The following is a 14,247-nucleotide window of genomic DNA, read 5'->3' as shown; positions in this document are numbered from 1 at the left end:
TGGCTGTCTTTATGACCAGGAGTAAATAGGATAAATATAGGGCTGTGTTCTTTATTATATAGAGATGTGATAGAACAATTCTCAGTTTTAAAAAGAACGACTAAGATATTCATGTAAAAATTTTAATTACAGGCACCAAAATACTAAACTTTCTGAGATAAATATAGCAGAACAAAAGGGTAGTGAGTAACTGGAATAAGCTATCAGAGAAATGGTTCATGGAGGAGAAGGGCTTGCAGGATTATAGGCCAATCACAGGCAGCTGGTACTAGCAGGAAGGATGCTGGGGTAAGGATGTATTAGTTGGTCCAAGAAGGAAAAAAAGATGTTTCATAAGACACTTTCATTGGGTGATGACATATGGAGCTGAAATTAATTGCTGGCACAGAATATTATTTTTTGATTCCATTTGCTGGGATTCCTCTGATTATTTTTTTAAAAATGACAATAATGGTGCCTGTTATTTAAGAAGCTACCTCTATTAAATTAATACTCTGTGGATTGATAACAACTGAGTCAAACCAGTGCTGCTCTCAATATAATGCTGTAAATGAAGTTTATGCTTGGTAAATTAATATTGAAAGATATCATCTGTAGTAAAGAATTAGAATACAGTTCAGTCAACAATTAGAGGACCTCTGCTCCAATGATCTCAGAAGTCAATAATAGAAATAAATTGTCATGGTTACCCTTGTACTAACATACCTGCTTCCAAGCACGGATTGCTGTGTCCAATGAATGGATTGCATGCTGTCCCACATTGATAAACACAGGATCAATAAACACGTTTCCATCCATTAGTTGCTCCACAGAGCTGTTGCTGATGGCCACTTGTCCATGAAGAATGAAGGGTTTTAAAATATTGAGCATGGTGAGGTTGCGGTATTCCAGCAAGTTACATTTGATAGTGGTGGAGAACTGGAATTCCTGGCAGACTGGCCCATCAGACCACTGACGCAAGTAGACGTTTGGATTTTTCAGAGAAATCACCATGTATTCTTGCTCAGAAGGCAACTTTCTATCAGGCGTGAATGTCTGGAGGCAGCTGGGTTGAGCTGTGGTATAAAATAAATATTTCAAGTAATCATGCAAGAAGGGAGATCCACAATCTTATTCAGTGTGACTAAAGCTTCACAACAAAGTGTTTGACTTAAACACTTGAGCAGTTTCAGGTTCCTGAGTATCAACATCTCTGAAGATCTAACCTGGGCCCAACATATTGATGCAATTACAAAGAAGGCACAACAGTGGCTACATTTTTTTAGGAGTTTGAGGAGACTTGGTATGTCACCAAAGACTCTGGCAAATCTCTACAGATGTACAGTGGAGAGCATTCTAACTGGTTGCATCACTATCTGGTGTGGAGGGGCCACAGCACAGGATCAGAAAAAGCTGCAAAAAGTTGTAAATTCAGCCAGCTCCATCATAGATACTAGCACCACCCCCCCCCCCCCCCGCCCAAAGCCCCAGCACTGAGGATACTTTCAAGAGGCAATATCTTTATAAGGCGACATACATCATCAAGGACTCCCCACCCCGCCCCCATCACCCTGGACATGCCCTCTTCTCACTGTTACCATCAAGGAGGTACAAGAAGAGTCCTAAGACAATGTTTCACTCAATGTTTTAGCAACAGCCTCTACCCCCTCCACCATCACGTTTCTGAATGGACAATGAACCCATGCACAGTACACTACTTCACTATTTTTCTCTCCTTTTGCACTACTTATTTAATTAAATTGTTATTTATATTTCTTACTGTAATTTATAGTATTTTATAGCTATCACGTACTGCTGCTGCAAAACAAATTTTATGATATATGCCAATAATGTGAAACCTGATTCTGATTTTAAAATTACACAACACAACCATTCAGAAACAAATTACTGAAGGATAATAATTGCTAGCCTTCCTAGCAATGTCTGTGTTCTGTGAATAAGTACAAAAATATATAAATATTGTTTCAAGACATATATTGATAATAAACAAACCTTTGAAACTAACCTATGAAGACCAAATGAAAGAAGATGACTTTTGCTAATTACCGGTAATAGAATCACAGAGGATTATAAAAATTTATGGCACTGAAGACAACTTGTCAATCAATTGCATCCATGCCACCCAAAAATAATAATCTGCTATTAAATAAAAAATGAAAGTGCTGGAAATACTCAGCATCTGTTGGAAAGAAACAAGTCTCTTGAAACAATAACTCCTTTTCTTTCACAAATGCTGCCTAACCCCTGCTGTGTTTCTAGCTCAAGCATGGTGTAGGTAGATAATAAAGTGAAAGATCATAACGAGGTAGACTGTGATGTCAAGAGTCCATCATACCATATGAGGTCCATTTAATAGACTTATCACAACGGCACTGAAGTTTTTGTATCTTCTGCCTGATAGAATGGGGAGAAGAGAGAATTCCAGGGTGTGTGGGTTCTTTGGTTATGTGACTACTTTACTGAGACAGCAATAAGTGTAGACAGTCTACAATAAAGTTCCAATAAACTTTAGTGCCAGCGAAAGCTATCTGATTTAACTTTAAGTATTCAGTGCACACTTATTCAATACATTTGCTTAACATAAACTGATAACTGAATCTTCTTCAACTGTAGAAAATAAAGATTTAGATTAAATTGAAAGGATGATTTAATCAAATAGGCAAACTTATTTTTTGAACAACATACCTGTACCTAGCTGATCCAAATGATGGCAAAGGTGAAATTCAATCTGAACAAGCCGTAATGAGATACCAAGAGAAGAAACAAACCATGGGGCAAAACACGAATCAACCCTGGTGCAGGCTGCCAAGGCCATTGGAGACACAAGCTGATCACAGATACTCTGAGAGCCGGTCTCGCCATCACTGCTGATGAGAATGCAATAAAAATAATCTGATCAGTATCATATTTCTGCTGAAAGAAACCTGAAATTTAAATTTCACAAAGTTCTTGATTTATTAAAGATATATATAGACAATCAAAGTTAAGACACGTAATTTTCATTGTACCATGGTAGCATGAATTATTTCTTAACCAGAATATGGGGTTGCAAAGACTTGACAAAATATTCCACAAAAATATTTAAACAAGCAATATGAATAAATTGTAAAAAGAGAGAAACAAAAGGCTATACTAGGTATAAGAGGAATGCTGCACTGTCAGAAATGGGCTATCACTTTCAGATGGGACTTCGAACAAGACCCCATCTGCTCTATAGTTTTTCCCCGGTTGTAACAGGGTTCTGTTCTTGAGAACTCTTCCAAAGTTGGGGCTGTTTGGGTTATGATATGAATGTATTTAAATGAAAACAAGGGCCATTATCAAGGTGATGGTGCAGGAGTCTGAAGAAACACACTCAACATTTTAGGAACAGCTTCTTCTCCTCCACCATCAGATTTCTGAATGGACAATGAACCCTTGTATACTACCTCACTACTTTTTTGCACTACTTAATTAATTAAATCTTCATATTTATATTTCTTATTGTAATTTATAGTTTCTAAAATTATGTATTACACAGTACCGCTGTCAGAAAACAACAAATTTCATGACATTTGGCAGTGATATTAAACCTGATTCTGATTTCACATAGTGAGATACTGTGGTCTTGTAACAATATGATGCTATAATCACTGAATCATTGTGTTAAGTTCTCCTCATTATAGGAAGGATGTGGAAGCTTTAGAGAAGATGCAGAGGTGATTCATCAGGATGCTGCCTGGATTGGAGAAGATGCCTTATGAGGAGAGGTGGAGTTGATTATAGCTATTTTCTTTGTAGTGAAGGAGGATGAAAGGCAATTTAAAAGAGTGTTTAAGATGACAGGAGGCATAGATTGAGAGCCAGTGCCTGTTTTCCCCCATGGTGGAAATAGTTAAATTAAGAAGGCACATTTTTAAGGTGACTGGCGGAAAATATAGAGGGATGTCAGAGGTAGGTCTTTTAGACAGAGAGTGGCAAAAGAATGGAATGCACTGCCAGGATTGGTGGTAGAGGCAGATACATTAGGGACATTCAAGAGCCTTTTAGATCGGCACACGGATGAAAGAAAAATTCAGGTCAATGTGACAGGGAAAGGCAAGATTGATCTTGGAGTAGGCAGAGCTTCATGGACTAAACTCTTCTATGCTCTAAGCCCCCTTAAAGAAGGAAAAATAAAGGTGCAGTTTGTCACCACCAACTCAAGGGCATTTTAGAGATGAGAGATAAATGTTGACCTTACAGTGACACCTATAACCTAAAGATGAACTGTAAAATGTTAAGTATTTGTTGGATTCTACTATAGAGAAAGTTAGTGGTTTGCTCCAAGCAGCATTAAAATTTTTATCCAAAATGATCACCATGACAAGTGGGATTGTGGCTATTCACATGAAAATATTTTTGTTTCTAAGTACTGAATGTTGGATATCAAAAACATGCACTTGTGGATTACATAATATGTTTCTGCTCATTCTTTAGAGTTTAGTAAAATAGTAGCTGGCCACAGATTTAAGTTAGCATTCAGAAATGTAGATCTACTGAAAAAAAGCTATTTATGATACTTGAGAAAAATGTAAATGAACTGCATTTCTGTCAGGAATGGCTGCTCAAAGACATTCTATTAAGTCTTGTGTTTCAGACAAGGGCCAGAGAGCAGCACTCTTGGCCCCTAAGCCAGAAGGTTGCAGTCTTGAAGTCTGACATTAGTATGAAAAAAAGCAGGCAAGCATTTCAACGCAATGCTGAAAGTGATTTGCATTGCTTGAGTTACCAGTTTGTCTTTTCAGTGGACATAAAATATTCCATGGCACAATTTCAAACAACAACTGTGGAGCTCTCTCCACTATCCAAGTCAATGGGCCCAATTATGGCCAGCACATGGATAGTCACACTGTATTTGGAAGTTTATTGCCAGCCTTGGTCCCTGCACACTACTCTGTCCCTGAATTCACTCCCAAGTCCAAATGCATTCTGTAACACACTGAGATCAGACAAAATGTGTTCCTAGTCTCAAGGCTCACAGCTTTACACCTGCCACAGGTGGTACATATCCCATCATTTGTACGGGGTAACTGCGCTTCATGATAATGATAAGTGAAATTAAACTTATCTTTTTTTAAGTTATTATGGACTCAAAATCAATATTTTTATGTTAAAAATATTAGCATCAGAACCAGTTTTTAGAGCATAGTAAAAGGCCCTTCAATTCAACTTGTCCATGCCAACCAAGTTGTTTACTTGAGCTAGTCCCAATTCCCTGTGTTTACCCTATACTCCTCTGAACTTTTCCTATCCAAGTACCTGTCCAAATATCCTTTCAATGTGACAAGTGCACCACCTCAACCACTACAAGATACCCACTATCTGAGTGAAAATGTTGCCCCTTTGATCTTTAAAACACTTCTCACCTTAAAACTATGCCCTCTAGTATAAAACTCCCCTACCCTGGGACAAAGTTTGTCACCATTCACCTTATCCATGCCCCTTATGATTTTATAAACCTTTAGAAAGTCATCCTTCAGCCTCTTATGCTCCAGAGGAGGAAAGTCTTAGCCTACCCAGTCTCTGTTGCATTGTTTCAGCTATTTCTAAATGTGTGATAAATAGGGAAATGTGAAATCAATAAAAGTACTATTTAGTTTGGAATCAAAAAGCAAAATTCTAATCACCAGTTTAGTATCATTTTGATGACTTTGCACTAAAATGAAATTTTTATGTTTTAACTGTGCATATTATTTAATGAATGTTGATTAAATGATACTGTGTACATGTGATGCTGATGCAAGTAAGCTTTCTATTGCACCTGTTCCCATGTGGCAGGGGACATGCTCAAGTACAGACCTATCCTTGAGCATATGACAATAACTTTGATTTTGACTGCAGGTGGCTGGGCTTGAGGGTCCCTGAAATTTACCTGAACCTCATCTCAAAGACTGACAGAGGCAGCGTTGTCAGCAAGACACGTGGAAGCCACGTCACTGATGAAGTGTCGTCTCTGGGGTGGAGATGGGTGAATGAATGCGAGGTTTTAGGCAGGTACAAGGCAACACTCCTTCCTCTATCAATAATGAAAGGTTTATCTAGTAAAAGCAACTTGCTGCTTATGCAAGACTGAGTACAATGAGTAAAGATTGTGTACAAGTTTCTACAGATTCTTGCATTACAACAGTATCCACACTTTAAAATTAAGTGACCACAAGGTACAAGGTTCTGAAAAGGATGCAGAAACAACTATGTCATTGCAAGTGCTTCCTTTTTCCCTTCCAGAAACACAGAAAACCTACAGCACAATACAGGCCCTTCGGCCCACAAGGTTGTGCCAAATATGTCCCTACCTCAGAAATTACTAGGCTTACCTATAGCCCTTTATTTTTCTAAGCTCCATGTACCTATCCAAAAGTCTCTTAAAAGACCTTATCATATCCGACTCCACCACCTTTTCCGGCAGCCCATTCCACATACTCACCACTCTCTGCGTAAAAAACTTACCAGACATCCTCTGTACCTGTTCCCCAGCACCTTAAACCTGTGTCCTCTTGTGGCAACCATTCAGCCCTGGGAGAAAGCCTCTGACTATCCACACAATCAATGCCTCTCAACATCTTATACACCTCTATCAGGTCACCTCTCATCTTCCGTCACTCCAAGGAGAAAAAGTCAAGTTCACTCAACCTATCCTCATAGGACATGCGCCCCAATCCAGGCAACATCCTTGTAAATCTCCTTTGCACTCTTTCTATGGCTTCCACATCCTTCCTGTAGTGAGGAGACCAAAACTAAGCTCAGTACTCCAAGTGGGGTCTGACCAGGATCATATATAGCTGCAACATTACCTTATGTACCTTACCTTTGGCTCCTAAATTCAATTCCACAATTGATGAAGGCCAATACACCGTATGTCTTCTTAATCACAGAGTCAATGTGTGCAGCTGCTTTGAGCATCCTATGGACTCGGACCCCAAGATCCCTCTGCTTCTCCACACTGCCAAGAGTCTTACCATTAATACCTCTGTCATCATATTTGACCTACCAAAATGAACCACTTCACACTTATCTGGGTTGAACTCCATCTGCCACTTCTCAGCCCAGTTTTGCATCCTATCAATATCCCACTGTAATCTCTGACAGCCCTCCACACTATCCACAACACCTCCAACCTTAGTGTTATCAGCAAACTTACTAACCCATCCCTCCACTTCCTCATCCAGGTCATTTATAAAAATCACGAAGAGTAAGGGTCCTAGAACAGATCCCTGAGGCACACCACTGGTGACCTACCTCCATGCAGAATATGACCCGTCTACAACCACTCTTTGCTTTCTGTAGACAAGCCATTTCTGGATCCACAAAGCAATGTCCCCTTGGATCCTATGCCTCCTTACTTTCTCTATAAGCCTTGCATGGGGTACCTTATCAAATGTCTTGCTGAAATCCATATACACTACATCTACTGCTCTTCCTTCATCAATATGTTTAGTCACATCCTCAAAAAATTCAATCAGCCTCTTAAGGCACGACCTGCCCTTGACAGAGCCATGCTGACTATTCCTAATCATATTATGCCTCTCCAAATGTTCATAAATTCTGCCTCTCTGGATCTTTTCCATCAACTTACCAAGCACTGAGGTAAGACTCACTGGTCTATAATTTCCTGGTCTATCTCTACTCCCTTTCTTGAATAAAGGAACAACATTCTCAATCCTCCAATCCTCTAGAACCTCTCCCATCCCTATTGATGATGCAAAGATCATTGCTGGAGGCTCAGCAATCTCCTCCCTCACCTCCCACAGCAGCCTAGGATACATTTCATCCAGGCCCGGCAACTTATCCAACTTGATGCTTTCCAAAAGCTCCAGCACATCCTCTTTCTTAATATCTACATGCTCAAGCTTTTCAGTCTGCTGCAAGTCATCACTACAATCACCAAGAGCCTTTTCCATAGTGAATACTGAAGTAAAGTATTCAATAAATACCTCCGCTATTTCCTCCTGTTCCATACACACTTTCCCACTGTCACATTTGATAGGTCCTATTCTCTCACGTCTTATTCTCCTGCTCTTCACATACTTGTAGAATGCCTTAGTGTTTTCCTTAATCCTGCCCGCCAATGCCTTCTCATGGCACCTTCTGGCTCTCCTGATTTACTTCTTAAGTTCCTTGCTGTTAGCCTTATAATCTTTTAGATCTCCAACATTACCTAGCTCTCTGAACCTTTTGTAAGCTTTTCCTTTTATCTTGACTAGATTTATTACAGCCTTTGTACACCACGGTTCCTGTACCCTACCATAACTTCCCTTTCTCATTGGAACATACCTATGCAGAACTTCACACAAATATTCCCTGAACATTTGCCACATTTCTTCCGTACTCTTCCTTGAGAACATCTGTTTCCAATTTAAGCTTCCAATTTCCTGCCTGATAGCCTCATAATTCCCCTTACTCCAATTAAACACTTTTCTAACTTGTCTGTTCCTATCTCTCTCCAATGCTATGGTAATGGAGATAGAATTATGATCACTATCTCCAAAATGCTCTCCCACTGAGAGATCTGACACCTGACCAGGTTCATTTCCCAATACCAAATCAAGTACAGCCTCTCCTCTTGTAGGCTTATCTACATACTGTGTCAAGAAACCCCCCTGAACACACCTAACAAACTTCACCCCATCTAAACCCCTTGCTCTAGAGTGATGCCAATCTATATTTGGGAAATTAAAATCTCCCATCACGACAACTCTGTTATTATTACACCTTTTCAGGATCTGTTTCTAACTCAGATAATTTCAATACTTAAACACAGTCAGAAAAGATGGAAGAAAATGAGGAAATGAGTTTAATAGACACCAGCTTCAATTCATAAAGTCATTTAAAATGGCATCAAATTAAGGAAAAAGTGCTAGAAGGACAATTACCATTACCAAATTTTAAAAAACTGCAGATGCTTACACTGAACCTCCGCCGTTTCACTTACTTCAGACAGCTGGTAAAATGTTTCTATTTTATCAGTAACCCAGCGAAGGGCCACTTAGCAACATCCGAACATAAAGAGAAATTTAATACACCCAAGTCACTACATTCTTTTGCATTCAAAACACATTCCAGATCTCTTAAATAGGAGGCGTCTTTGCCAAGTCATCTTCCTTAATTTGAAACAGATATGATCCTTTTTTCGAAGTTCTATAATGTACCTGTTACTTCATGAAGTAGAAATTTGTTCAGTGTTACTCCAAAAACTGTTTTAATGGGTCAGATTTTGATATGAAAACGATAATTTTAATGCAATTTGCTGTTAACAATGTGTAAATTATCCAACAAATTTTAGACATGAAAATATGTCAACTGCAAATTGTTATAGTCATTAGATGATTTTCACTACTCTGCTATTAATATTGCAGAAATAATAATAATAATAAGAATAATAAATACTTTATTGATCCCAAATGGGAAATTCTTTGATTCTTCCCATTCTTTGCCACTTTAATTCTCTATCCCACTCCACCGTGACCTATCAAACTGTGGTTTCTGCCAACATTACAATGACAGCCCAATGCAAGGTTGAAGAACAAACACTCATCTTCTTTGTGGATATATTGCAGCCTTCTGGACTCAGTACCAAATCCTACAACTTTAAGTAACTTGATTTCTCAGAAAGTAAAAGCTGACCATCAGCTTCACTGCTTGTATTCCTCTTTATTTTGTTTGGTGTGTTGGGCATGTCTTACTGTTCTGTATTTTGCAGCTGCTACATTCTTCTGTCTATGGAGAGACAGGATGTTGCAGATGCTGGAATCTTGCACTACAGACAATCAGCTAGAGGAATTCAGTAGTTAAAGCTGTAGGGAGAAAGGAATTGTGTTTCAGGTCGAAACTTTGCATCAATTATTGGACAATCCACACCAGGGGTGCATGAAAACAGCCAGTATTTAATCAGGGCCGTGATCAAGATTTCAAAAGCAGAGTTTCATGGCAGTTTTTCCTGATTTGAGGAGTGACCAATCAGCAAGCACCATTGTGCAAAAAGAGCTACCTTTCAGTCAGGTCTGCATTCAAAACTGCATTTAAAAAGCAGAACTTTGAGCCATTTTCTCTTGAGTTGGACAATCCACACCTGGAGTGCTTGAAAAGAGCACTTTTTAATCAGGGCAGCGATTGAGATTTTAAAAGCAAAGTTTCGCACCACTTTCTCTGAATTGAGGAGCAACCAATCAGCAAGAGGGATCCATTAGAGAAGGACAATTAAAATATTACAGGTGCAAGTGGAGTGGTCATTCTCTTGAGTGTGCCAGTCTTTAGAGTGGTTGTGGCTGATGAGGCTTAGGCGAGATCAGGCTTAGGTGAGGTAAATTGTCTTGTAAGTTACTCCTTCTGTGTTCTTATTTGCTCATTTCTCATCTATTAGTGCATAGTATAGTGAGAATGGCTCCTGAGGCAGTATTTTGTACTGCATTTGGGATGTGGGAAGTCTGGGAGACCTCCAGTCACCCAGATAAACACATCTACACCAGGTGCACTGAGCTACAGATCCTGAGAGAATGCATTAAGGAACTGATGCTGCTGCTCGATGATCTTCAGCTCATACAGAAGTATGGCGCAGTGATAGACAGGAGCTACGGGGAGGTAGTCACCCCTAGGTTGCAGGAGACAGGTAACTAGGTGACCGTCAGGAGAAGGAGGAGAAACACACAGCCAGTGCAGAGTACACTTGTGACCATTCACCTTGATAATAAATATATAACTTTGATACTGCTGAAGGGGACGCCCTACTGGGGGGTGGGAGAAGAGCCACCAGTGACCAGGTCTCTGACACTGAGTCTGGTGCTGTGGCTCAGAGGAGCAGAGAAGTGAAGAGGATAGGAGATTCTTTAGTCATACCAACAGAGACAAGTTTCTGTGGGCATGATAGTGACACCTGGAAGGTATGTTGCCCTCCTGGTGCTAGGATCAGGGATGTCTCAGATCGTGTCCATGGCATTCTCTAGGGCAAGGGTGAACAGCCAGAAGTCTTGGTACATATTGGCATCAATGACACAGTTAGGCAAGGTGAGGAGGTCCTGAATAGAGATTTTAGGGAGCTAGGCAGAAAGCTGAGGAACAGGACATTTAGGGTAGTAATCTCTGGATTACTGTCTGTGCCATGTGCCAGTGAGGGTAAGAATAGGATGATTTGGCAGGTGACTGCATAGCTGAGGAACTGGTGCAGGGGGCAGGTGTTTGGATTTATGGATCATTGGGCTGGAGAAGGTATGACCTTTACAAAAGGGTTGGATTACACCTGAACTCAAGGGGGTCCAATATCCTTGTGGGCAGGTTGGCCACAGTTGTTCAGGTGAGTATAAACTAATTTGGCAGGGGGATGGGAACCAGAGTGATAGTGTTGAAGATGTGGTAGTTAATTTACAAACAGGCAATGCGTAGTGAGACTCCAAACAAAGAGAATCTGGTGATAGGGCAAAATTGCAGTCAACAGGGTGAGTTGTAATGTAAAAGTGGGACAAAATTGAAAAGGGTGAACACAGGACTAAAGGTGTTATATTTGAATGTGCGCAGTATATGGAATAAAGTTGATGAACTTGTGGTATAGTCACTGCTTGGCAAGTATGGCTGAATCACGGCTGAAAGAACATTATAGCTGGGAGCTCAATGTCCAAAGATACACGTTATATTAAAAGGACAGACAGGAAGGCAGAGGGGGTGGCATTGCTCTGTTGATTAAAAAATGAAATCAAATAATTAGAAAAGGTGACAGAGGGTCAACAGGTATTGAATCGTGGATACAGCTAAGGAACAGCAACGGTAAAAATACCCTGAAGGGAGTTACAGTATATACACACTCCCAAACAGTAGTAAGGATGTGGTCTACAAGTTACAATGGGAGATAGAAAATGCATTACAATAGTCATGGGGGATTTCTGTATGCAGGCAGATTGGGAAAATCAGGTCAGTGCAAGATTCCAACAGAGGTAATTTCTAGCATGCCTATGAGATGCCTTTTTAGAGCAGCTCATGGTTGAGCCCACTAGGGGATCAGCTATTTGGGAATAGATGTTGTGCAATGAACCAGAATTGATTAGAGAGCTTAAGAAGAAGAACTTAAGAAGAACTTAGAACTTAAGAGCTTAGAAGAACCCTTGGGAGCAAGTGATCATAAATTGACCAAATTCCTCCTGAAATTTGAGAAGGAGAAGGTAAAGTTAGATGTATCAGTATTACAGTGAAGTAAAGGAAATTATAGCATCACAAGAGAGGAGTTGACCAGAATTGATTAGAAAAAAAAAAGGCAGAGATGACAGCAGAGCACCAATGCCTGGAACTTCTAGAAGCAGTTCAGAAGACAGAGGACATATACATCCCAATTAGGAAGAAGTATTCTAAAGGCAAGATAACACAACTGTGGCTAACAAGAAAAGTCAAAGCTAACATAAAAGCCAAAGAGAGAGCATATAAAGCAGCAAAAATAAATGGGAAGTTAGAGGATTTGGAAACTTTTAAAACCCAAAAGAAAGCAACTAAAAAAGTTATTAGGAAGTGGTAAGCTGGTCAATAATATTAAAGAGAATAGCAAAAGTTTCTTCAGATATATAAAGTGTAAAAGAGAGGTGAGAGTGGATATTGGACCGCTTGAAAATGATGCTGCAGAGATAGTAATAGGGGACTACGAAATAGCAGACGAACTGGATAAGTATTTTGTGTTAGTCTTCACTGTGGATAGACAAAGGAGAATCAGTTGATGTTATATACTTGGATTTTCAGAAGGCTTTGACAAGGTACAGTACCACACACACTACGAGCCCATGGTATTACAGAAAAGATTCTAGCATTCTTAAAGCAGTGGCTGATTTGCAGGAGGCAAAGAGTGGGAATCAAGGAAGCCTTTTCTGGCTGGCTGCCAGTGACTAGTGGTGTTCCACTGGGGTTTGTGTTGGGATTGATTCTTTTTACGTTATATGTCAATGGTTTGGATGATGGAATTGATGAAATGGCAATTGGAGTAGAGTGTCAGGAAGTGTATGGTTATGCACTTTGATAGAAGAAATGAAAGGGTTGCTATTTTCTAAATGGAGAGAAAATACAAAAAATCTGAGGTGCAAAGGGATTTGGGAGTCCTTGTGCAGGATTCCCTACAAGTTAATTTGCAGATTGAGTCTGTGGTGAGAAAGGCAAATGCAATATTAGCATTCATTTTGAGAGGACTAGAATATAAAAGCGAGGATGTAATGTTGAGATTTTATAAAGCACTGGTGAGGCCTCACTTGGAGTATTATGAGTAGTTTTAGGCCCGTTATCTTAGAACTGAAATACTGAAACTGGAAATGGTTCAAAAGAGATTCATGAAAATGATTCCAGGATTAAACAGCTTGTCATATGAAGACAGTTTGATGGGCCTGGGCCTATATTCACTGAAATTCAGTAGAATGAGGGGCGTTCTCATTGAAACCTATTGAATTGTGAAAGGCCTTGATAGAGTGGATGTGGAGAGGATATTTCCTATGGTGGGAGTGTCTAAGACTAGAGGACACAGCCTCAGAATAGAGGGGTGTTCTTTTAGAACAGAGATGAGGAGGAACTTCTTTAGCAAGAGAATAATTAATCTGTGGATTTACTGCCAAAGGCAGCTCTGGAGGAGGTTGATAGATTCCTGATTGGTCAGGGCATGAAGGAATACGGGAGGGGAGATGGCAGGAGATTGGGACTGTGAGGAAAAATGGATCAGTGATGATGAAATGGTGGAGCATACTCAATGGGCCAAATGGACTAATTCTTCTTCTATGCCTTATGGTCTTATCATTCTTTTATCTATGTTATATTATCTCTGTCCTCATTCACTCATCGATCAGATAATTCCATTTACAAGTTTATTTTCCAATTTTTATTTCTACAACTGCTCTTACACCAATTCCTTATGCCCTTCTCCTTTGTTGTTTGTTTTCAATTTTCCTCATTAGGCAGGGAAAAGCTAAGCCTGCTGTTCTCCAAGTTCCCAATTTCTCCCTTGCTTCTGTTATATTATCATCAGCCAGCAATTGCTGCATAAATTACTTTTAATATGGCAGGCTAAAGAAAGTCTAATGAAACAGCAAAGCAAGATGCCTGCTCCCACAAACTTGGGGTCAATTGTATCAACAGCAGTCATCTTCACATTCTGGTTGTATTACTAACTTAAAGAATCATTCATGGGGTGTGAGTAACACTTGATAAAGCTGGTGTCTATTGCCTAATCCTTGTTGCTCTTAGTGATGGTAAGCAACTTTCTTGAGCTACTGCAGTCTA

At 39.7% G+C, this 14,247-nt stretch overlaps 1 protein-coding gene across 6 annotated transcripts in view; it reads right to left on the bottom strand.

Annotated features, from left to right (window-relative positions):
* The window catches only part of LOC140728102 (intermembrane lipid transfer protein VPS13B-like), a 1,021,046-nt gene that overhangs the window by 101,296 nt on the left and 905,503 nt on the right, over positions 1–14,247 (bottom strand). For 5 of the 6 annotated variants that reach the window (XM_073046336.1, XM_073046304.1, XM_073046330.1 and 2 more), the window contains exons 41-42: positions 2,686–2,867; positions 706–1,055 (exon numbers count right to left, since the gene is read on the bottom strand). In XM_073046336.1, coding sequence (XP_072902437.1) covers positions 706–1,055; positions 2,686–2,867 — 532 coding nt within the window. The remainder of the gene's footprint in view (positions 1–705; positions 1,056–2,685; positions 2,868–14,247) is intronic. The other variant, XM_073046320.1, reaches the window with a different exon arrangement.

The sequence above is a fragment of the Hemitrygon akajei genome, chromosome 1 (assembly GCF_048418815.1).
Source record: "Hemitrygon akajei chromosome 1, sHemAka1.3, whole genome shotgun sequence".
NCBI classification, from domain to species: Eukaryota; Metazoa; Chordata; class Chondrichthyes; order Myliobatiformes; family Dasyatidae; genus Hemitrygon; species Hemitrygon akajei.
This window is presented reverse-complemented; position numbering and strand designations above follow the sequence as displayed.